This window comes from Tinamus guttatus, unplaced genomic scaffold, assembly GCF_059628265.1.
Source record: "Tinamus guttatus ecotype Peru unplaced genomic scaffold, ASM5962826v1 Tinamus_guttatus_pri_ptg000489l, whole genome shotgun sequence".
In the NCBI taxonomy this organism is placed as follows: Eukaryota; Metazoa; Chordata; class Aves; order Tinamiformes; family Tinamidae; genus Tinamus; species Tinamus guttatus.
The window spans coordinates 1,416,443-1,442,142 of NW_028289023.1; the positions used below are offsets into that span (position 1 = coordinate 1,416,443).

The 25,700-nt window shown below is 40.0% G+C and overlaps 1 protein-coding gene across 1 annotated transcript in view; it reads right to left on the bottom strand.

Moving 5' to 3' along the window:
• The window catches only part of RELN (reelin), a 263,525-nt gene that overhangs the window by 31,558 nt on the left and 206,267 nt on the right, over window positions 1-25,700 (bottom strand). Inside the window, exons 31-46 of the mRNA XM_088533254.1 lie at window positions 21,683-21,759; window positions 20,292-20,450; window positions 18,205-18,393; window positions 17,677-17,950; window positions 16,101-16,241; window positions 15,828-16,005; window positions 14,803-14,887; window positions 12,823-13,005; window positions 11,486-11,657; window positions 11,301-11,403; window positions 8,911-9,140; window positions 6,378-6,598; window positions 5,735-5,882; window positions 2,630-2,888; window positions 2,198-2,447; window positions 269-437 (exon numbers count right to left, since the gene is read on the bottom strand). Coding sequence (XP_088389380.1) covers window positions 269-437; window positions 2,198-2,447; window positions 2,630-2,888; window positions 5,735-5,882; window positions 6,378-6,598; window positions 8,911-9,140; window positions 11,301-11,403; window positions 11,486-11,657; window positions 12,823-13,005; window positions 14,803-14,887; window positions 15,828-16,005; window positions 16,101-16,241; window positions 17,677-17,950; window positions 18,205-18,393; window positions 20,292-20,450; window positions 21,683-21,759 — 2,838 coding nt within the window. The remainder of the gene's footprint in view (window positions 1-268; window positions 438-2,197; window positions 2,448-2,629; window positions 2,889-5,734; window positions 5,883-6,377; window positions 6,599-8,910; window positions 9,141-11,300; window positions 11,404-11,485; window positions 11,658-12,822; window positions 13,006-14,802; window positions 14,888-15,827; window positions 16,006-16,100; window positions 16,242-17,676; window positions 17,951-18,204; window positions 18,394-20,291; window positions 20,451-21,682; window positions 21,760-25,700) is intronic.

The following is a 25,700-nucleotide window of genomic DNA, read 5'->3' on the forward strand; positions in this document are numbered from 1 at the left end:
AAGATCAATATAGGATACTTTAGAGAGGAAGGATGTGCAATAAAGGGGTAAGCATAAAGAAATATCCTACCTCTAGATAACAAACAAGAGGGAAAAAAGAAAGAAATGCACATAATAGTTCTGCAATCCTTAGGCAAAGGATTTACTTGTCTGTATGGTTACTGCATACACTGACTGAACAAAAATGGCACTGTACATCAATTCACTGTGATATGAAACCTCAGTACATAGTTATGCATTCAGATTGTGGAAAACCAATGGGAGATACCTAGTATAGGGTGGTAGAGGCAAAGTAATCCTGGTCCATTTGTTGAAAGTGTCTGACACGAGAATCCTCTGGAGATGGTACCTGTTGCACTCTACATTAGTGGGAAGACAATCTCTCAAAATTGGGTGCCAGCTCAGTCCAAGGTCCACTGAATATTCCAGTTCAATAGCTAAGGGTGGAAAGATGATTAGTTAGTTAATATAGAGACATTCTTAGGTCCTCACTAACCTGGTAAACCTGCGACCCTTATTCACAAGTCTATATTATTTTGACAAAATAACCACTCAAAACTTTTCAAAACTTGTGTCAGAAACATGAAGATCCCCACTCAATGGGACATGAAATGCTGCTGAGCAGATGCAACTCAGGAGAAGGCTGCAATACACCTACATACAGCCACCTAACTCAAAGGACCTCAGGTCTAGCCTGAGCAGTTTTAAACTGAGTTTGTTGTGAGCTTGCTTTCATTCAAACATAATCTAGCCTTATTATACTGATGTATTCATTCCCTATCACTTTCACTGTTTTGATGTTTGTGGCTTATAAACCTTTATTATGAAAATAAAGGGTAGTCAAGCTCACTAAATACTTCAACTTAAGCTTTTATGCAGCCATTAAAAAGCAAATAATAAAGGCACAGAACTGTAATTTTAAATAAACGTTCCAGCTGCCAAGGTTTCTGGTGGTGTAAAAGATGGAACACAGTTGCAGTGACAGGGGTGGTAAATCTACTGGCTTTTTGGATTACTACAGGCCTGTTTCTTCTGTCCTCATGCACAGGGGATGTCCCTGAATCACCCAACTGGCCCTACTCGACATGTCAGCACAGAACACAGTGTTACACAAATACAGCACAAGTGGATGCAAGCAAGGGTAAGTGGATATTTAATGATAAATCTTGATCTCCAAGAGGAAATGCTTTCCTCATCATGACTGGAAGGATAATTAGTTAATGTCCTGCCTAATTTAACACAGAGTTAAGATAGTGTTAAATATGGTAGACAAAGGAATAAAAAAGAAGGAACTGTTTCTTTGCTGGTGTGTAACAAAGCTATCCAAACACTCTTAAACTTAACTGAGATGGCCATAGGGATGCTGTAATGGTTTTAAGACTAAAAGGAGAAAAAAAAAAGAAAGAAAAACAAACAAACAAACCCCAGAAAACAGTTGTTAGGCATGTGAATAAAATATCCAGCTTATTTCCATTGGTTTCACAACAGCAAAACCAGATAAGGTACTTCAGAGACTTAGTGTTAAACTGCTTTCCATTTTTTTTGTGGAATTCTAGAGAAATTGTTGACAACTCCATGAATGTGCATGTTACCAAAGCATAGGCTAAAATAATTTTACATGCACAAACAAGTGTTTAAAAGCTAAGAACACCAATTTTTGAGCATCTTAAAATTCACCTAATGATGGAATCTCTAGTTACACGATTTCCTTCAGAGTGCAGAGCATGCTTTTAAACATTCATATGTATATATATAGATATATATGTGTGTGTGTTTAGGTGTGTGCACAGTCACATGCATACATTTACAAATATATATATGAATATGGTTATTATTTCATGTGGATGATACAATTGTTTTGGACTCTATACTGACCCTTATCTTGTGTCAACTGTATGCTTGTATAAATGATTTCTTAGAAGAAGGCTTAGTTGATGTGATCTCATGTTATGTGGACTTGGCTAAAACAGATGTTAGTCTTTCTCTTAAAATGTGCTGGATAGCAACTTAATTTGCCTTAGTTTGCCTTAGGCTCAGACACCAACAATAAATGCTGAAATTACAGTTCCTGTTAGAAATATTCAGCTTTCTTATTGTTTCTCAACCCTTGCTATGATGGATAATGGAACAAGCGAGCGGGTGAATGTTCCCGTCCAAGAGAAGACAGGAAGGGTGTCATCTATCAAGAAATACTTACCGTAACAGGACTCTGTGACAGAGCAGGATGCTGCAAAATCTATTTGCAAGAAAGAGTCTTCATTAACAACGATGTCAGTGGTGACAACATAGCGGGTGCTGGCTTTCTCAATGAATACTAAAGCATCCCCAGTAGACCCACAGACTGGCATCTTGGTCCCACCAGGATGGAGCAGCCACTTTCTACTATCCAGTGTGTTAAAATCATCTTCTAATACTGTATTACCAGAGATGTTTCCTCCAATGAGAATCTGAACATTACAAAAGGAATAGTTATTAAAAAAAAAAGGTTCAAAGACTTCACATACTCATACATGTTCAATCCAAGTATTTTGGCTGCCCCAGTGAAACAACATACATCAACATTAAGGGAAATATTACGACTGGAGATAGTCTGAAGTTATACCAAAAAGAACTCTAGCAGATTACTTACCTGATCAATTACCCATGGACTGTAGAAATGCCCATTCTCGGATGGCTGCCACCAGCGAAGTCGAGTGGAGCCGGAACGAGCCTTCAGGGGAATTTCTAAGGCAATGTATCGCCCCACGTTGCTCGAGTTGCTGAAGAGGAACTCCTGAAGAAGGCTCCACGTGAGGCCGCCATTGAGTGAGTACTGTAAAAGCACCGGGTGGCTTCTGGGGTCTGGCACCCCCTTTCCACATCCCAGTCTCATGAAGAACTGCACAAATCTAACAGGGAGAAAATTACAGTAAAAGATTTCTTTTCTGGGACATGTTAAATAATCAGCCGGGGTGGGGGGAGGGCTTAAACTTTATCCAAGTCGGTTTTGTTTCATTTGCTTACCCAGGGGGATATTTTGCCAATAGAATATTTTGATTACAGACTCAGTAGCTATATGGAGATTTGCCAGCTCAGACTTCCTAATTTGAATTTTCTTCTTTAGTCCTTTGACCAGCTCAGTGACTTTTTTGGTAAAAAGCTCAGCTTTTGGAGATCTTATGATTTCCTTTTCAAAGCCTCCAGAATGCATGTAAACAGACAGGTGGGTTGGCTACAATTTGCTTTGCCCGTGTGGAAGCTTGCCAGGTAGAAGGAGCTGAACAAAGACAGTTATTTAGGTTTTCAGCTTTTGTCTACATAGTAGATGCTGCTGCAAATGTCAGAAATATAATCCTGTGTGAAATTCTTATGCTGCACTCCAAGAACACAGACTTTGGTGGCAGAAAAGCAATGATGCCTTAAGTAGATCATGATTTGCTCTGAATTTACTGAAATGCTTGTATTTAAAATAAGCATACAGGTCTATCCAGGTGGCATGATTTAGATAAAATCTGGAAAAGTGAACAAAACACATTTCACTTTTGGGAATGATTTTGCCCATGTGTCTAAATGGCACTGGTTAAAAGTGCTGGCTCCCCTGAAGTCAGCATGAAAACACCAAGGGACACGAGCAGTTTTGTCCTCCTTTTAACTGGCTGCGCCAAAGAGGGACAGGAGACTTGGATCAGCCTGGGAAATTCTTGCTATTAGCTGATAAGTAGCCCTCTTCTCTACCTGGAGTGAACTGCCCTTATAATGATATTTACCTACCTGACTTGCAGGCTTATTACAAGTATTAAATCATGTTTGCACAGCTTTAGCAGATTGTATCTGTTCTAGTTAGTATTGCACCAGTGCTGCCCAGCTCCAGATAAACGCAATGCTGCACGGCCAGCTCTGTGTCCAGTTTGATCTGCAGGCAGATCCATGGGGAATGGAGGCTGCAGAGCGGGGCTGAGGACACACGGCTTCTCTAAGACTCCACGCCGGCGCGTCAATTAATCCCAGTACTCACTGAGACTCACGGTTCCCCTTGTTCCTATATATAACTTCTTCCACTATAGATTATATCCTGCTCCATGTCCCAGACATAACATATTGCTTGTGCTGTAAAGCAACACTGGGGACCCTCATGGATCAACATATCAACTGTAATGGATTGGATTTACTGCTGGCAAGTCTTTGTTCCCCTGCAGATTCACTTTGACATTCGGCATGCAATCTAAAGGAAATAAACCCAGGTGATCTGCTCTGCTGATCTGCTCTCTACGAATTGCTTTACTTTTAGCTGATTTTTTTATTAATATTCCACTTAAACTAGGTAGGTAACCTAAAAGGTTGTACAGATTAAAAAGTTACTAATTTTAAACTTCTCTTCTCCAACCCCACAGATATTTTTGGAAAGGTTCTACCTATTATGATATAGAAAACCAAGTTTTTGTGTAACAACAAAAGGTGAGGATGGTCTTCTAGTAAGTATGAATTGTAAGATATTTGATCAACTGTGATACCTGAAATATACTGTCCCTATTGATATTTCATACGACGTAGTTTCAACCACTGGTACCTCTATAATACACCAGCCTTCATGTTAACTTCTTTAAAATATAGACTTGAGGAGACAGGATACTGGGTTAGTGAGTCCACTTGATTTAAATTCCCAATGTTGAGAGTGGCTTGTAACTCTGGCAGCTTTGCTGATCAAGGTATTTTGGGGGTCTCCTCAGAAGAGAAGAGTTTTTAATGTGATCACTGAATCTAGTCCTCTAAAAAGAGCTGCTAGAAACTCTGGTTCTCTTCATTCCTGGCATAAGTCAATACAGCTCCAGGCTCTTCGTGCAACCTGGCATGTCTCTGTCAAAGCCAAATCTGTGGTGGCTCTGTGTGGGTGGCCGGCAGAATCAGGCTGGAAATGGAGTGTCAGTCCCAGTGCAATTGTCAAGAGGACAGCCACCACCAGTGACTTTACACTCTATCTTGCTGTTCAGAGGAGAACGTACACTTATTTGGTGAACATTTTTTGTAGCATACACATGAAATTAAACATATTGCTGCTTTTCTTTCATTTGTACAACAGTAGTTTACCATTGTGTAACAGCCAATGCAAATGCAGCTAAAGATTGTCATGGAGAAGAAATCAATGACAGTTCTTTGAATATGAGAAAGAAGGAAAACATGTCATTTAGTCTCATGTCTCTCTCATCAAATATGTCCTCTGCAGGCCATAATGATACTGTGTGATCTCCAAGTACACTAAAAATATTTTCAATAGCTGTGCTCAGTGTGGCTGGTGACAGCTTGATGGGAATTTCTCAAGTGAATTATTGGAAGCAAATGTGCACAATAAGAAGAAAGAAGCTTCAGGAATTAAGGAATTATGAGATGATGAATGTAATGGTTATATTGTCAGTCGATAGTCCTGTTCCAACACTGACTCATACTACAACAAACTGTAAGACAAACAGTGTGTGACAAACAACCAATTTCTCATGTTAAGCATTTAACAAATAAAAGCTAGCATAAACTACTCAATATGCGGTGTCAGAGCTTTCAGCTCCTGTTCAAGAATGATTAATCCTATTAAAGTTCAAGTTAAAATTCATTTAAAACGGTTACGGTGGTTAAAATGGAATACTTGTAAGGACTGCAGGAAATATCAGCTTGTCTTTGCCACCGAGATAGCATGTATATATTACTATTCTGCAGAACATTGTTTCTTCAGTGAAATCCTGAAAACATTTTAAAATTGTGTTACCTTGCTTGTGACAAGTCTAGATCTCGAGTCATCAGCATACGTAAGCCTTCTTCATTGAAGAAAAGGTTGTTTCCTCCAGAGAGGATGCCACACTTCCTCGAGGGCTTTCCCCCACTCACAAGCAGGAATCTATCAGACTCTAGTTGTCCTGAATACACAGTAAATACATATTTATGACTCATTCTGAAGCATTCCTAACTGCAAAAGTACTATTTTCAGAGCAAGAGAAATAAACGAACATTGTATGCTGAATGAACAAATACTCATACCAGTGTTTCCAACTCAGTATTTGCTGGAAAACAGGCACAAATCAAGGCAAAATAAACTATAAACCCACAAGTTTCAAGTTTGGGATCCTAGTCTCCAGTTATTCACAGGAGATTCAGCTTTCCTGCATTTTTCTTCAGATAACTATGAAGCATCCTCTATAAAGAACCTTGGGGTGCTATGTGCTAGTATGTGGGCAATGGCTTGGAAAACAATAAATTGAACAGTAGCAACAGCAGCATATTCATATGAATACTCTTGTAGCATAAATTAAACTCAGAAATATGACGAATGTAAAGGAGATTCACCACTTGATCCCTTTAGGCCTAGGTCCCACACTGATAGAAAGAATTCAGACTAAAAAGAAAAGAGATACCTTCAAAATCATCCTTAAGAAAATCAGAATTCTTTGTGCTTATTTTGCAGGTTGGCCCAGAATACCCGGGGTCACAGATGCACTTTGTCCCGTTGACACAGCTGCCATGGCCATTGCACATCTCCTCGCACTGGGGACCAATGTACACGTTGTCGATGGCCCACGTCACTGGTTGGGATCCAGCAGGATAAAACCCTTGGTACCATCTGAACCTTGCCAACCTGTAAAATGTGCAAAGTGTGTAAAATTTAAATCTTAGTTTTGTATTTTTTAATTTGTACAAATTTGCACACGGTTTTGTATGTATGTATAGTGTGTATGTAAGTGTGTATATATATATGTATATGTTTTACATACATACACACAGAGTACTGGTATGATAATTTTATTTTAGAAACTGACTGCTACATCCAATTCCTTCATAATCCAATGTATCTTTAAGCTGATACTCAGCCCAAATACTGACAGAAGCAAGACCAGAATTATTCATTAGTTACAATAAGAAACTGGATGATGGACTTGAACAAGGTAACTGAAATCTAACCACTCTTCACCAGCTGTGGGGAGGTGGCATGCCCATGGTCAGACAGCCTTCCTTCTGCTTTAGCTTGAAGTCTCTGGGTCAGATTTTATCCCTTTTTACCTTCTGCTGGTGAGTGAAATCCAACTTCATACTGTCATACTGTCCCCAGGGAGACTCTGTGTGGAACTGGGGTGGTAAAAACCTCACCCTAAATTACATGAAAAGGAAAGATGATCTGTCATGTCACCAGGCATTCAGCTTGCTTTCATCCAACTTTTTTTTTTTTTCAAAAAAAGGACTGATATTACATGCTGTTAACTATTTTCTTCTTTGGGTGCTGGCCTGTCATTTCTAATTTGTCTCCTAAGTAATACTCACATCAGTGCTGCATATAAAGAGGAACAGACTGCAGAAGGAGGGAAAACACTGAGCAGGGAAAAACTCTTGAGTGAATAATTTTATTACCACTTGAGAAAACATTTCAAAAGCAAAAGGAAACCGGAAAAGTGAGACAGGAAAAGCACCTAATTGTATTTCATGTTTAATGTGTCATGTCAGCAACATCTAAATGCAGCAGATGAATCAGTAGCACAGATTGCTGCCAAGTTCTTCTGTCTTTATTGGGATTCTAGGGAAGAAAATCCCATTTTACCCCTCTGGCCCAAGAAATTCATTACGCCAAATGCTCCATGAAAGCTGCTCTTTACTGCTTGGGGTTTAGCTAGCTGTTAACAATTCATTTTGCCTGGCCTACTGGAGAAGAAATAGCGAAAAGGCAGACAAATAAGAGAGCCTTACTCAGGAACAGAGAAGGAAATAAAAATACTTGGAAGGTTGCAATGAGCTAGGTGACTGTATAGCCAAAATTTTCATTTTGAAGGATGCATGGATACTTGAGGAAAGTGCAAAGGGTCAAATAATTCTTTTGGGGGAATGCTGAAGGACAGATGAGTAGTTGCAAGCTATGGTTAACTCTTCCATGCTTGAAATGTTAACTGTCATAAAACAGAGTATTCACGTTTAAAATTTAAACATTTTCTTAAATTATTAAACATCCAGGCTTTCCAAACTTGGTTTTCAGCTCTTATATAGGTCTTTTCATACTTTAAGAACCGCAAATTAGGTTACTTGTTTAGTGTAGAGGCCACTACACACAGTAGGTTCATAAATAAAGTCTCTGGTTCATAAATACCGCAGTTTAATCCTTGATGACATGATCTTTTACCTAAATTGAGTTGATATGAAGAAAATGAATTTCCTGAAAAAATGAGTGTTCTTTTATACTTTGAAAAGTTACATATTATTATGCCTGCTATATGTATTGTTTTTATTTGCTATATCTGTTATGATCCCACCTGCCACAAACTTATACCACCTACCACTTATACCACAAACTTTAAGTATTTTGATTAATAAATTGCAGCAGTCAATTTCCCAAAATCACAGAGCTGTGCAGCTACAAAAGACCTTCGGCATTTAGATAAGTCCATTTCCTTAAACTAAAGTAGAAACAACTTTATACTAGCTCACATTTAACTGTATCTTCTAATAGATCTCAAATTTCATGCAAAAATATGGTTGATAAATTCAAATTCAAAGGGCTAATACCCTTATTGCAGGGAGCGCATTCAAAGAATCCCCAAAAACACAGACACTTTTACATTATTTACAATGTAATCCACTTTCACAGAAATGTCAACAATCAGATACAGATAAATAGCAAATTGCCTAACTAGCACCCAAAAACTGTCTTTCAATGCACAGATTAATAACTACTTGAGAATAAATCCCACTTTCCTAGGAACTACTGCAATATATGATTAGGCAAGAAATGTTTTGAGCCATCACCTGAACATGAACTGCTGTTAAGGACAAGAAGTGCAGAGAGACTGGCCATCTGGTCTACCCCAGCGTGGCACTTCTTGGGCTGGCAGAACATTTTGCAGGGGAGCCAGAAAACAAAAAGCAAACGAATGAGCAAGGGAGCACAGATAGGAGCACGACACTTACCCGCACAGGTGCAGTTTTCCAAAGTGAATGACCTCCCTTCTCCAGCCCTGGGTAGTGCCCGCGTAGTAAGTGCTGCTTGGGTGATGCTCAGTGGAGCACAAGGAGCTGAGGTGGCTGCTGCTACTGTAGCACAAAGGGAGGAGTTGGTGCCAGGTTGCCCCCAGATCTCGGGAGAACTCCAGTTTTACGGGGTCGGCAGAGGAGCTGTCAGTGGTACATCCGATATTGATCTGGGGTCCAAGACATAAAATGCAGATGATACATGGACAGATTGTGATATCTACTGACTCTTAATCTCAGTCAGCCTCCCACATTTGGTGCAGTATTTACTTGGCCTAGGAAAATGGTGATTTGGGAACTCATTCAACAACTGGGCTGATGAACTCAAGACATGCAAAGGGGAGAGACCTCTTGTGTGCTCCCTACCTGCCCATGGTATATGTCCATGTTCATATTGCAATCTGGCTTGTGGTAAAATGAATGGAACATGAAATCCACAAATACTTCCGCTTAGAGAAAAACATGAACTTAATTAGACAAAATCCCAGGGGAGGAGAACTGCTAATGTGTTTGAAGTAATTGCATCAGCTTTGGTAGTCCTCTGGCAGGGACTGAACTAATAATAGCAGCAGAAGAATGTACTTTAAAAAAAAAAAAAAAAAGAAGAAAATAAGTATTAAAACAAAATGTGCAAACAACAATTTCTTAAATTGTTCAGCTGCACTGTAGTCCTTTTTTGTAACATTTCCAAAGGTGGAAATGGCACAGGAATTACATTCCAGGGTATGCATATTTCAATATGTTCATCTTTCATACTCACTACATATGCAGGAAATAAAATCTTGCAGAGGAAATGCAAAGCATATACTAAAGCTATGAAATCTTATATCTTACTTCTCTTTTTAGTGGAAAACAAGTGTCTTTCTAACATACTGTTCTGTAATGAAAATCAGATCACTTCCAGAAACCCAGTAACATACAGAACTATGCAAGAACATTGCAAACTTATCCTACATCAAACTTCATCACTCATCAGTGCACAGAAGAATCATCAACCTACATTTGACTAGAAGGATTGTTTACTCATCTGGAAGCTTAGAGAGATGCTTGACCCAGTATAGCTTTTGGCTCTTGAGACACAAGGAGAAACTCTACTGCATTATGCATAGTGTCTTCATTTATACTAATGCTCTCAAAAACGTGAGCTGAAGTCGTTTAATGTCCTTCAAACAATATTCTTACCACATACAAAAGTATGCACGTAGGCTTTATGAAGTTAACGCTCTGAAGATTTACGAATATCTTACAGTGACCTGAAACACTTTTGTTTTACACGCTGTAATCTATATTTTAAAACAGAAAATGGTTTGTATTCAATAATTTATGAATTAGTTGCACGACAAACTAGAGCGTGCATGAGTACACAGCTAAACCTAATTTTCTTGGAAAATCCTCAATATCCTTTCAGTAATTGTTTATAAAACAGTATGCCACATCTTTGATAAAAGCAGCCCAGTAATTGCAGCACAGCAATTTTCATTAATGATTTTTTCACAACATTTTAATGACAATGTAATGACCTCTCCAAACTAATATGTACTAGGCTGAAATGCTTACTGCCATCAGTAGTTTTCCTAGGCTTCCTTCATAATCTGTGGGACAGAGAGGCTTTATATGCAATTTAGATTTAGGATAAACCAGAAGCACAGTTTAGGTTAGCAGTGTGTTGTCTTTGAGGGTGCCTTTTTTCCACTGAGAAGGACAAAAAAAAAAACCCTATATCCCTTATCAGTGAGCTTCAGAAAACTGCCTCAGATAGAGTGAATCAGGCTGAAATGGTCAAAGAACAGTCTCCACCACAGCCTCTGTGAAAGGATAGGCAGAAGCAAGAGGAAAGCAGAGTCTTGGCTTTCTGAGATAAGCACTACTACCAGTACAGTCAAACCAGCATGCAGGAAAAAATAACTTCTACTGGCATAGGTGAAGTCATAGCTCTTTGCTGGGTCAGCTCATGGAGGTGCTGCAACACCTCTCCAGAGCGGGTTGTAAAGTGGCAGTCTAGACTTGCATTATTATTTCGGAACTCATCATCTTGGTGGCCAGAAAGGACCTGCCAAGTTGTAGGCCATGGACTCTAATGGTGCATGTATGAGTGCATGGAAAAAAAAATATTTAGCAAGAAAATAGACTTTGAGGCAGAAGGTTTCCCTATCTATCTGATAAAACTCTCACTCACAGGAAGGAGAGTAATTTCAAAGCAAGTACAAGGGAAAATGGGCAGACTTCTCTGTTTGGTAGTCATGAACAATTGGGCAAATACACCCAAGAACAGATTGAGAGGAACAGAACTCTTCAAGCTAAATGAAAGTTAACTTTATGAGTGCAAGTACCTCAAACTGGATTATGGTGTTCTCATTTACACTCAGATCCCGCGTTGTGATAGAATGTTCTCCCACTTCATTTGAAACAAATACCATAGCGGAATCTTCCTCCCTGTAAAAAAAGAGTTAAGGTATTTTAGACTCTTTTTTTTTTCACAGTCACTTCTTTCTATCTGTTGCTGAGAGATGCTTACGGTGCTCCCTTAGATGAATATGGGCAGTAAAGGCCAATGTTTCCACCAGGATAGAAAAACCAGTTATCCTCTTTGGGACCAAAGTCAAATGTATCCAATAGGATCATGGGATTCTTTAGGTTATTTCCATCAATAATGAAGTCATCAATAATCCAGATTTCTTCTTTTTTTCCTGGAAAGAAAAGGGCAATATTCCTTTTACAGACCTGATAATACTAGAAGGCAGGATAGGAGCCAATACCTGTGGATGACACTGAGAAAGGAGTGCTAAAAGGGTGGCCTCATGGGCAGCCTTGGAATCATTCCATGAACACAGTCCATGAAAACAGTCCCCATGCCGCTCCAAGGAACCTGCCCTTACAAATTTAACTCTCTTTACTCCAAAATCTACAGAAGACACAGCAATTGAGGAGTGACAAACCTGTGTCTCTCAAGTCTCACTCATTTAAGTCACATTTACTTGGCAAACTCTATCAGCAATGTCTTCTTTTGTTTAGAGTAATCGACATGAGTTTCTGCTGCTGCATTTAGATGGACATTACATTAGTAATGTCCGAGTAGCCTAAATGGATTATTTCTTTCTATGCCTTATTCCTGGCACATAGCAGTCTATTTGTGCCACCTGAGAGCTCTCTGACAGAGAAGGAAATGGAGTGACCTCCTCCTAAATGGATTATGGAATTCAAATGCATTACATAATGGTACAATAACACTTTCTAATGGGAGAGGAAGAATTAGCTTGACAGACCTTTTTTTTGTGACTCATCTGTCTGTATGAAAGACTTCATGTTGACCAGAGAAGGCTAAAAGACCTTTCTCAGATGAACTTCCTACTTAAGGATAGTGTGTTCAAGGAAAGTGTAGCTAAATGTTTTGGGCAAGACTCATCAGAATAATGAACTGCAAGAGGACTCTCAGGGATGGATGTGAATTTGCATTTTTGTTAGAGGTGAGCTCAGCATTTGCCTGAATTGGAGTAAATGGTTGTCATGTGACCATGCCTAAATTATCACTGGAATCTTTAGGGTTTTTAATGTCAGCTCCTGCTGAGAGATGTGCCCAGAGTGAGAACAGAATAGATATCTTCAGCTGGTGCATGTCCTGTAATCAGGAGGAGTAATAGGCTTACAGGTGAAGGTTAAGGCCTTTTTGCTTTAAGAGATATAGTAATATTATAAGGATCTTCTGATAATTTTACTGAAGGATTTCAAATATGAGAAAAACAAGTTTTAAAAGTCATAATTCTTGCTGAGTGCAGCAAGAATTACTCATAACCTCATAAACACAGAGCACAGAGCAAGCATGTGTCTGGAGTCCCGTGGGTGTCGCGTCCTTACCGTTGTTGTAAGGTTGCCAGAGCCTGAAGCGGGTAGCGTTGGTTTGGGCTGTGTATGGCAGTGGGACATTAATAAAGAGAACATCTGTGGTCTGTGTGAAGTAAAACTCATCTATCAGGTGCCAAGTGATGCCGCCATTGTTGGAGTATTGCAGCAGAATGGAGTGAGACCTCTCCGGGGTACCTAGAGCAGAGGGAATACGCATTTATGTTCATTATAATCTGTTTTTAGAAAGCACTGTCTCTAAATGCTCCTTCAAGTGTAAATATAATTAGGTTACTCAGACATCTATTACAGAACATGGCCTTGTTTTCATAATAACTTAAGCTGTTATATGCGTATTATACATATACATCTTGTGCTTTTCCTTGCGTGTCTGTCTGGGAAATGCTAACGAATTAGGAGCTAAATTTACTTTGCTGTTGATTATATGTTCGGTCATGGTTAATTTACTCTGAGGAGAAGCTACCTCTGTGTCATGATTTTTCAGATCAGAACAAATCAGCTCCTTCTACCACAGACAGCTTCCAGTATTTCAACATTTATTTGCTTCTTTTTCCCAGGTATCGGATATTATCATAATCATTTGCAGTATCCACAGTCGTCATGCTCCCAAATTTATAGTCCATGGTTCTGACTACATACCCTGCTGTGAACAGGGTATGAACCCTGTGAACATATTCATGTCCAGAAGTTATATAGTTATATAACTAACGGAAAGCTCAGAAGATCTTTATTACTGAGTTTTTACAACAACAACAAAAGAATAGCGAAGTTCTGTGCTGTCCTTCGTGGCATCTGCCTTGGACTAATCTTCGTTCCCTGTCCCCTCGCTGTGCAGCCACAGCAGTTGCACAAAGCTCGGTGTGAGAGTAGCAGCTGGCAGCCAAAAACGCCACAGGTCCAGCAGAAAACACCACGGGTCAGCTCCTGACCGCTGCATGTGCTGCTCCCGTGCAAAGTTAAACCATGGCCAGGGAGCAAAGTGAAAGCTCAGCCACGGAGCAGAGCGGGGAAGGGACGCGTGTGCAATTAGGAGCTGATTTCAGCTCATCTGTGGCAATTAACAGCAATCAACACACTGCTTTTAGCACTTACAGCTCAGATACGTGCCAAATGATATTAATTTGCACTCAGCATCAGTGAGCATGTCGGGTCAAAGTCCTGGATTCAGGCCGAGGACTAACAAGCAGTGCAGATTTAATCAGAAAGGATTTCACCTGCAGTTTCACTGCTTTACTTCCTGTGAGCTAAGTATCAAAATCCAGCCTGGAGTCTTTGCCTATTCCTGCTTTCTGGAACACTATTTTTACTGGTAACGGTTTTTAATATTTTGGCAATGATCATGTTCAAGCGATAATTTTGCAAAAGAATTCTTCACAAAATATTTTACTTTTAAACGTGTACTATTGCTCATGTTATTGTCTTAGTGGATGTTATTTATTGATTATTAATGTTTTATCTCTTTTCCATAAATCTTGAGCATATTCATACTAGAGAAACTGCCTCAGGTTGGTTACACCAATTTGAATACTTTGCTTGTAAATGTCAACTAGTGCTAATACACTGTTAATTAGAATAGCAGATTTTTTAACTCATGTCCGATATGCTAGGCAGTCAAATGGTGATATTTAATACACTGGGCTCATATTTGAAAAAAAAACTTACCAGTCCCTTAAATGAGCTACCATAGGCACCATCTTTTGAGTTAAAAATCTGATAAATGCATGCATACCCAACCTACTGCAAAATCTCCAAAAATCCTGAGCTATCTCCTTTCTCTTCTGCTCAGAAACAGGGCTAGTTTTGTTGTTTTAGAAACCACTGCAGTTTACTTTTTTCTCAGAAGTATGGTGGGTGACCTAATCATTGCAGGAAGGCATGTACCTGCCAATCACATGAAAAGGTAAATCCATACTCTTCTCTGTGATGCCACTAGATAAAGCTAGATAAGTGATACAAAATGAAGAGTGATCTTACCTTTGGCTATAAACTTAAATGAAAACTGGACGTATACTGTATTAGTGCAGTCTAGATCTCTTGAAACAAGCATTCTCAGTCCCTCCTGAAAACACAGAGCATACAGTGTAAATCACAGCTTCTTTACTGGAGACATTCTGCAGCCTATCACTGTCTGGACGTGGTATCTGCTAGTACCTGCTGGTAGCAGCTAAAGAAGTCACATCTCTGTCCCATATTTTACCCGGGAAGAAAATGTGGAGCTCTTTTGCAAAGTGAGCTGTGGTAAGAGAACATGCTAGACATAAGTGTGAGGTACATACGAGTCTCCATACCAGCCAGCACACCCACTTTTTTTCCTGAAAACCACATAGTAGCAAAGTGCCCTTGTTTTGAGACAAGAAATCTCTTCTTCAGGGTACCTTTTCTCTGTGCATATTTTGTACAAATATCCCCTTCCTGGGCAATCTCTTGGAACATGGTCTCTTCTGGTCTTTTAAAAATTTTTAATTTGAAAAAGAAATGTGTAAAGAGCTAGAAATCTTTAAAAAGATAAAATTAAGTAAAACACATTCTAACGACATAAACATTAATTAAATAGACTACAGTCCTGACTAATTTGTATCATTCAAAATATTCAAAAGCCAATCAGGGGATTTCAAGACACAAATGTCCTTGATTGTAATATGTACCATATTTCCAAATCAGTCACTTGGCCTCAAAAATCTCTAGTACAGAGTTTCATTCTTTTCTTTTGGCAGTTAAGGAGGATTTTATTAAACTTGACACCACAAAGGAAATTAATAGTCTCCCCCGCCCCCCCCCCCCCAAAAAAAAAAACAGATTAAAAACACTTGTTCATAAAAAATAGAAAAACCACTAGTGACAAAAGTGGTGCATATTTGGGGCAGGAAAGCGTAAGATGTCACATTTCAGCCTAAAGCTTTTGAAAAAAAAAAACTTAGGGAGGAAATAACAAAAAAAATACTTTCTGTTTTTAACCCTACTGATTTTTCTGCATTTATTCAATATGAGTAGTCTCTGACCCCTTTAAAGATGAGAGCTGTTCCAGACTTGATGGTGTCGCCATTCAGGTTTCCCCTCTCGGCGCCGTACACCTCAGGCCAAAGGTCTGGATGCAAGTTACCGTTGAAATCGTCCTTCAGGACAGAAGGCAGAGAAACAACAGGGACGCAGTACGGGCCACCAAAACCTCTGTCACACCTAGCAACAAAGTAGGAGGAAAAGGTAGCATCCATCCGCCCTAAATAAAACATATCACCCTTTCCATTAAGAATTTGAAGCAGGTTTCTACTTACACACAGTGACCTGCGTCACAGCTGCCATGGCCTGAGCACATCCAGGGGCATCCTGTAGCCAGGACAACGTTATCGATAGCCCAAGAATCAACACCGGGAGCGTAGTTGTATTGAATCCATCTGAACCGTGTTCTGGGAGAGCTAGAAAAGCACAGCGAACACGGTTCAATCTCCGCTCCACACAGTGCTTAATAATAAAGTCCCACAGACTTCAGGACAAGAAGAATCTAGTAATAAACCCATTCCTTAAGCATGAATCAGGGACAAGAAGGTGCTAGAATCACAGGAAAAGCACCTTCCAGTTGACACTGGAATGACTTCTCAAATTAGGTTTCATGCAAACTCAGAGCAGACTCTAAAGGAGATATCTTGAATGGAAACCGAGAATGTCACCATTCCTGTGACACTCTTGGGACAACAAAATGGTTGAGCAAAAACAGTCAGCTAAATTAGCATTCAATAGCTCTATGTATTGCTAGCAGGGTTAAAACAATGGTTACTTCAGTAAAGTAAGAAGGAATGGAAGTTAATTTGTATTCAGTGTCATATAAAGAAGAAACAATGTTAATATATGTTAATATATTAATGTTAATATGTATGTTAACATAATGTTAATATGTATGACAACATATTTATGAATATGTATGTACAACATGCACGTGCATGCATGCTGCTGTGACTGTTATCCCCTGTTATGCTCAGGTGGGGAAAACACTTTGGAGAAAAAAAAGAAGTCTGTCAATATGCTATTGGTTAGATCATCTTGGATTTGTTCAAGCAGGAAATCTGCTGTGAAGCTGGACCAATGCACACAGAATTTCCCACTGACACCAGTAGGGCCAGGAAAACATTACACTTGTAAAGATTCTTTGGAAGATGATACATAATTTTGTGAACTATGGCATTAATCCTAGTACTGGTTCGTATATTGCATGACCTTCTGTATCACATTTTCTAGGTGATTAAAATATATAGAGATGGTGTGTAGGATGCTTTGAAGAATTACAGAACTATTCTGTAATATATGTTAAGAATTCTCATTGTTATTTGGTATTTCTGAAGTTGAACACAGATTTATTCACAGAGGCAGATGTCAGCATATCTGTCACATCCATTTAGAACAGTGGAATGTCATTAAGAAGTAGACCTAGTTCTCCTCCCAGTCAGAAAACTGGAGGTGGCACATCCACTAAAGTGTGACTTGACTTGCTGAATGTCATGATTAAAGTGCCTAAATCTTTGATGACAAATAACATTACACCTTATGTGCAGAGACAGAAATACTCTTGTATGAAAGGATGAGTTGGCATGTTAATTTCTGTCTCTTATTGAGTGAATTTTAGTAAAAGAATCTTAGAAAAGCACATTCCTGCTGTGATAGACATGTGCTATTTCCTTAAATTCCTGTGTTAGATATGATGAAATATTTTGAAGTGAAATTTAAAAGTCTGGTGGCGTGACAACACACATTTAATAATTTAACACACATGCAGAAAATTCCCAAGAGAGCGGATGTTTGTTCAAATTGGATCAACAAATCTATGTCATGCTAGATGGCCAAAAGAACACTGCTCACTTAGTTGCAGGTGGAAGGTAGACCGTGATTCTCTTCCAGTTTTGGAACCTTTCTGAAGTGTAGGTTGAGCTTTCAGTGTAGTGCTGACAGCCGATGGTTGGCGGGACACACTCCTCTGTCACCAAATGCCAGTCTCTTCCGTTATTCAAAGAATATTGCAGGTGGATGCTATGGGAATTGCTGAACGGTTTGCTGCAGCCCATGCTCAGCTCAAACTGCAGGAAGGTGGAGGCTGATACATGGAAATCCCAAGTTTCGGCATAACGAGGTTTTCCTAATGAAAGAAAGAACAAAATAATGTTTTGAAGAACACCTTAAAAAGAAGGTGCATGTATACCTTATACACTTACTATCATTACTATCATACACATTCACATTTCTTTTTGTAATCTGCATTTTCAGCTTCTTTTTCAACCTCATTTGCAGTTTATTATGTACTTGAATATTTGCACACTTTCCATCTCATAAAAACATCTACAGATCATAAAACAGGCATATATGGATGTAGTAGTGTTCAGTGAGACATACCAATGTTTTCACTAAACATCAATGCTGTATCCATAGAGAGGCAGTCAATGTCTACTTGACCTCCTTGTATTCTGTACCAGCTTGCTTGTAAATCCACACTTCCATCAAATTTATCCTGGAAGCCAGTCTGAGAACTGTCATTCATTCCTATAAGAACGTCATCTAGAGCCCACTGGGCTGAATGCTTCCCTATAAAAAGAAGAACAGGCAGGTTAGTGGAGTCCCTGTCAGTTATTTATTATGCCCTCATCCTGCATCCAGCTCATGAGCAGTGTTCAGTCAGTTAGAATCATTTTGTTAGACATGACTAGTGCATTGCTCAAGGATTAACCTTGGCTCTAGAGTATGTTTCTATTTCAGAGAAACACAGATGTTTTCCTCTTCATTTCTCAGGTTTGAATGCCTTTGTCATGATGCACTCCCCCTAATTTTGAATGAGACACTCTCTGAGCCCTTAGATTGGGAGTTTTCATTTTGTGGGTCACGACTTTCGTATGAGGCCACACAGCTAGATCAGAAAGGTGGCTGTCTAGCTCCTGAAGTCTCATTGCTATGGGAGAGGCTACTGCATAAAGGAAAATGCTGAAGGCATTTTTGATTTAGACAATATTCATAGAAGTATTGTTCAACTTCTGCCTCTTGGAAACATCGCTCTTCTTGCTCTCCAGCCCCATCATCTCAATTTACCTTTCTGCTGGCACTCTCAGAATGTCATCTCACTATATATCCCCTGTCATTCTCTCACAAGAGAAGAACATACTTTACAACAAAATGGGAGCTCACAGCTATATGCCAAAGCTATGTGTCATGACATGAGTTGTGGCTTCTAAGGCCACTCTTCACCAAGTTATTGCAGCCAAGGGGCAATTAGTTCTGAAAGAGCTAATTTCCATTATGAGGAATGTCACCTAATAGCACTGGGATAGAGAGTGATACTTCAGTCTTCAGTCATAAACTCTGTCTTCTTTACTGAGGAGTTCAGGACTGCCATCAGGTTGTCTCAGAGAGTGGTCTCGGCAAGGATGGATGTCATTCAAGTGCCCTAAAGGGCAAGTAGCCACTGGCAGGACACAAGTAGGGAGGATCAGGATGGACATTGCACCACTGACCAGTGCAGGGGATCACAGCAGAACAATGGTCTGCAGTTCACCAGATACTGTTCAGCATTTTTCCCAAATGAGGTGGCTTCTTCAACAAATCACATCCCTCTTGCCTTGTCTACTCTTTTGCCTAGTGAGGACAATTAACTCCGGCACATAAATTTTAAGCAAATGTACAAATAAAAAACAGCCATCAAAATGATAAATGATATCCAGGAAGCTACATACCATAATTACCTGACTGTAAGCTGTGTATTTTTCTCCCCAGGGAATTGCTGCAAAATGTACTTTGCTACATATTTGAGCATCACCTTATGTTTCCTGCCGAAAAGCAGGGATGCAGGAGCTTGCACAAAGGTTAGACATTTAATCAGGGTACTTTTTTTAGTGGCAGCTTGTCCACCTGGAAAGTGGGAGCCCTCACAGCGGTTGTGGGAATGAGTCAGCACCAGGGTTTTACTTTCAGCTGTGGATGGGGAAATGAGCCCAGACTGAGTGGGCTGTGAAGGAGCAGCAGAGGCAGCAGGGCTGTAGCAGCCCTGCTTCGGAGCGTGGAGTTAGTAACACATGCAGGTGGGAATCATTGGGTAGGCAGACTCAAGGCCTCCCCTTCCAAAACACATAAAAATGAACCAAAATGTGTAGGCCATTTTGCACTCAAGTCACTGCATACACAGGTAAATCCAGTAATCTTGTTCAGGATTTTCTATGTGACCTTTTCCTGCTCTCACTTCTCTGCGGTCTCTCAGGGTCTTTAGTTTAAACCTCATTCTTTAAACCTTAGCCTGAAGCCCAGCAGGCCACTGGTGCAAGCACAGATGATCATGCCTGCACAGTGACTCCAATGAGCTCAAATACGGAGCTCTTATAGGAGCCAGGCTGTTCACCAGGATCCGTTCTGGCAAGCTGAACTTTCTGCAGAATACGTCCACAGGGAGAAATGTTATGTAGAACTGCTTAATGAAGGTTCAGGGCTGCTTTGCCTACCGTGCTGGGGTTGCCACCACCTGAAGGCGGTTGCGGGGGTTTTGGCCTCCCGAGGTAAGTCTATGGAGACAATCTGGGGTTCCAGGTAGGACATGAAATCCAGCTCCCGCAGCAAGTGCCAGGTGATCCCGTTATCCGTGGTGTACTGAACGACAAGCCCTGTGTGCAGCAGTAAGAAAGGCAGTTAGTGGGATTTTGCAGAAAGGTGAAGGCAGCTCTTCAGTGCCTGCCACCTGGTGCGAGTGAGTGTCCCCTGCCCATCCAGCATCTCCTGCTCCAGGAGCTCTTTGGGGACAGAGAGTCCTCCTGGAAAGATGACAGGGTCTTACCAGCCATATGTTGTGCTGATTATCCTCATCACACTGAAAGGATCAAATGTTTTTCTAGGGTGGGGGGTTACAAGCACACTGAACCTAATGATGGTACCACAGAAACCATAGGAATAATGTGACTTTCCTAGTCTAGCCAGCATTTATGTCTTATCAGCAATCCTTACGGCTTGCGTGGCACACTAAGTTGTAATTCTGATAGCTGAGCTACCAACACGGTTAGTTGACAAGGCTTGTGCTACTTAGACAAGATACAGTTAAATTAAAAACATTTAAAAAATAAATTAAAAGCAATTAACAATCTCAACAATTAGATAATTTAAAGTAGTCCTTGCATCTTATACACAATATGGCAAATACTAGCCCAAAGCAGACCTGTGAAGTCAGGGGATAACAAAAGAAGCAGCACACCTTCTGAATCTTTTTTTTTCTAAGCTGTTTTAGCCTGAAGTATTTTCAAAGTTAGCTGATATGCTTGTGACTTATTCTGCTGCAGATGAGAGCAGAATCCAATCCTCAGCGTAATTTCTGTTAAAAGGCTACTGTCGTGAATCTCTATCAGTATAAATGCCATAAATTAGGAAGCAGTCCAACGATTTATACTGAGAGGAAAATGAGGTTTTGTCATCTACCAGATGTCACTGATTTGTCTTCATGCAACTGAACACTTTATCCAAGCAGTAAATCGGCTACCCAGATTCTGGAGAGCATTCCCACATCCAAGTTCTGTGTACTTGTCAGTTTGCCTGTTTTCCGACCCTATCAGTTAGTTTAAAAAAAGCTATGACACCTCTCTTTACAAATCCTGTCTTTGTTAAACTATCACAGCTGCAGCAAATTACAGTTGTGGATAGAGCAGCAGTAGTCTTAGTGGAAATCTATATAAATTTGTCATGAAAGCAAGTTGTGTTACTAGTTAACTTCTGCTGCCTATATGAAAAGTGAAGAGGTAACTCATCTATTTTAAAAAAAGAAAGCAATCTTTTTGATTTTGTAAGGCTGCTAAAGAGCTGTAAGAGACCCAAAAGGCCAAATCCTGATTATAATGGAAAGAGGCTTCACCTTCATTCCTGGCTCTTGGTTTGTTGCAGGAGTTCCCAATAGTCTTGCTTCCAATTTGTACATAAAACTGAACGAGCCTGTGGAAAGGAAAAAAGAGTGGAAGAAAAAAGCAATTAACTTTACCTTACAGGAACAAGATCTATCAGAACAACTCTTCTCTTCTTACCTACTGTGGCTTTTTTAGTCCAGACACAATTCTAGGCTTAGTGATAGGGAATGTTTGCACTGAAATCAAGTTTTGTCACAATAAGCAGCGGAGGACTCAAGCTACAAGAGTCGATTCAGCTTCATAATTCCGTGCCTCATACATGTGCTGTTGGTCTGAGCATCATGCCGTAACAGTGCCCTGTATCACATGCAGCACAAGGACTCCAGCACAGGCAAGCTGCTGCTTACATCAGACCTTGCCTCTTATAACTGGAAATTCACTTAGGCCTTAAAGTGACATATTAAAGTTTTCATTATAATTATTATATCCTCAGTAAATCTCCAGTTTCTTTTTGATCCTTAAATTTTTGGCATAAACAACTTCTAGTGAAAATGGGTTCTGAACTTGCACTGGGCATTTTGTGAAGCAGCTGTTCTGATTTTGAGCCTCTACATTGTAAATTAATTGAATGTCTCCAGTCCTCGTGCTATGAGACAGGGAGAAAAAAGTTCCTGGTCTGCCTTCCTTGCAGCCTTCCCTGCAGTATGGACTTTTACCACATCTCTACTTTCTCCTCCTCATTTCTATGGGAAACCATGGGAACCTTTTCATCTTTCTCTCTATATGAAAGTTTTTCTAGGTCCTCGATTTTTCCCACAGCATTTCCTGACACCTCTCTAAAGCAATATCCTTTTGAAGACTGTGTCACTGGCTTTATTGATGGAATTGTGGATAAACCTGGAACGTCCTTACTTATCTAGACTTGAAGTAATCTGCCCAATTCTTGTGCTGCCTAAAATCTGGTCATAGTTTGTCTCCTCTTCAGTTTCCATTCTTTGGATAATGACAACAACTAATTTCAATTGATGTCCTGCTGCTCACACATCAAATTTCCTTACATGTCTCAAATGTCTCATTCATCTGATTCATATCTGATTGTAACTGATGAAGGCAGCATTGAGATGGCTGGCAACGCTATTGCCCCTTATGATCCTGGATCCTCTCCTAAGCTCAGTCATGATCCTCTCCTGTTTCTAAAAGCAACCACCCTCATCTGCTTTTGTCAGAATACCTCATGTCTGAGAGATCTGCATGTCCATAGGAACTCAGACAAGCCAGAATATGCTCATCAGTTTGATTCATGATATAATCCCCTAGCTCAAGAAGAGCGGGAGTCTGCTGTTTAGCCAGGTAGCTACTGCTGCTTAGGCAGCCCTATTGCCTGAGACAGTATGCAGGCAAACACTAGGTATCAGTCTGAGAGACTTACATTTCTTTGCTGAAAGTCTTTTTTTTGACGACCAAATGTAAAGTTCAGTAGAAGAACCAAAAACAAGATGCAAAACTTGGTTTAGTAGTGTCCTGTTAGGCTGCGTTCCTGATCAGCACCAAACCCTCAAGCTGATAAATCTGTCCCTTAGGAGAAGGATGAGCTGGGAGCACAGGGCTTTGGCGTGCCCTGCTCCCTCTGGGAAAGGGGGATGAGAAGGAAAAGGGTCTTTGTGCCTTTTCTAAGAAAAGACAAGAATTTACATATGAAAAGCTGTAAATGAAGCAAGAGGATACAGAGCATGCACAGGTAGATCTTCAGGAATTTAGAAAGAAAATCAAACTTTAATGTGTTAGGGCATTTTTTTTTTTGTGCTATTCTATGTATGATTTAATGAAACAAGATCTTAAAAGGTCTGGGAAAATATTATTAAGCTGAAAAGTAAGAAGCTTAAAAAGCTACTGCAGGACTTTCAGGTCTTCTATTCATAGCCCTTGATCCATGTATTTAATGATATGTCTTTAAGAGCATGTTTTCCTCCTGTGTATTCAGTCACCGAAAAATCCCAGCTAAAAATCATCCACACAAACAAAAGATAGCTGTGCAAGGGCTACGGTGACCCCTAATAAAATAAGCTAATTCTATGCAAGGCATTATTAAATCCACAAAATAATATGAAAAGGGGAAAAAGTGCTTCCCACTAATCTCCTCTTTCAAGTGACATTAACTTTAGCTTCAAGAACACAAAAATTTTTCAGGCTGGGGTGTGATTTTTTTAGGCTAGCTCTAGGCTTCAGTTAACCTCTCATAAATTTTGTCTGCTCTTTTCTTTAGAAAAAAAAGAGATCTAACCAACATTAGATAGTCTCAAACACCGAAGTGGGACTTATCTGTTAGTAAACAAGGCATGAAATAATTTATATATATATATATATTTTTATTATAATTAATGAAAAGAATCTCCCAGGGCATGAAGCACTTGGCCTTTGCTAGACCCTGTTTTAGGAGGAGTTGAACTATCCTTTGCAGTAGTCATTTCTCTCCTTTGAGCATAAAGGAAGCCTGGGGCAGTTATTTTAATCATCTAAGGAGTGTCACTGCCTGACATAGATCCCACGTTTGAGTGTTGGTGGTACCGTTGCATATGTTTGGCTGAGGAAACCCAAACATTAATGTTATCATGTTATATTTAATGTTAATGTTATTGTGTGTTTGACTGGCACATTTCTTGTGCTTAGTGAACAACCCAGGGATGTGGTGGCAATTTTTAATTGGTCAAGGAACTGCTCAACCTGCTCACTGTGATGTTTATAGAGAAATCTGATACTAGTTTATTTTGACAAACTGGTCATTCTCAACGGGAGAGCTGCCCACATCTCGGGCACATGTTCCCAAGAGGGAAGTATCAGAAGCAGTCACCCCAGCCATTTAAATTATTAGGGCAGTTTTGAGACACGTGCTCATGCAAAACGGAACCAGTGACAGAGTAGAAAAGTTGAGAGAGAGTATTGCTCGGTATGCAAAGATTTTAAACTTCTCTTTGCTTCTTAAATGGTTGAAACTTTGTAAAAATGAAAAGTTTCTCTATACGCAATTACTATATAATAATGTGGAAGGAAAAACTCATAAATACCATCCATAAATATCTTGAAGATGTGGTCACTTTCCATATTATAGTTCAAAGCATTAATATCATGAGATTTAAAAGGACAGTAGAACAGGAAGAAGAGGTGCTCAGATCCTACCAGATCAGTACAAACAAGTGGTTGTCAAGCATATCTGTCAAATAATGAATTAATTGAATTATTAAGCAATTATTGTATAAATAATTTATTTGTCGGAGGAGGATCTGTCAGACAGGCAGGACGCAGAGGAGCGGCAGCTGAGGCTGTGCTGTGCTGGGGGCAGTGAAGGGTCCCTTGAAGGCCCTGGCACCCGTCCTGCCCCAGGGAGCTGCAGAGGGGTAGCACTAGTTTGCAGCCACTGCCTGGTGAAGGAACCCACAGCCTGATCAATGCAGCAGATCACTGCATTACGGACTCTCGAAGCAGGATTTGTCAGGAGAAATATCCCTTTATTAAAGTAGCTGATAAAACTGTGGAGTGGGCAAGGTTTCAGGCACACAATCCCTCCTGCCAAAGCAGCAGCAAACTGCAGGCTAAATAACAACTCTAAATTATAGCTCGTGGTTTATCCTAATTACATTAATCGATTAGACAATTTGAGAGAAAAGGGATCGATAGTGCCAGCAGAGCAGAATTCTGGAGCAGCAGGGAGAGAGGTGAAACTCCATAGAAACAACTCAGATTCCATTTTAATACTTTTTATAAGAGTACTAATTCACAACAGCCAGCAAGTAACTGTGCCTTGTTTGCTGTGCTCTCAGGAGGTCTGGAATTCAGTGCAGTGTGGACAAGGAGCAATTCTGTCCCACCAAGGACCATCAAGAATTGGAGGGTCTGTGGAGTTCCAAGACTCTATCTTCTGCCCATCCATCTACAGTACAATGCTAAGGCATCTTCCCAGAAAACAGCTGCCTATTTCCAACTTTTTTTTTTTCTCCACTCAGGAAAGGCAAGTTTGGGCCAAAATTAATGAAA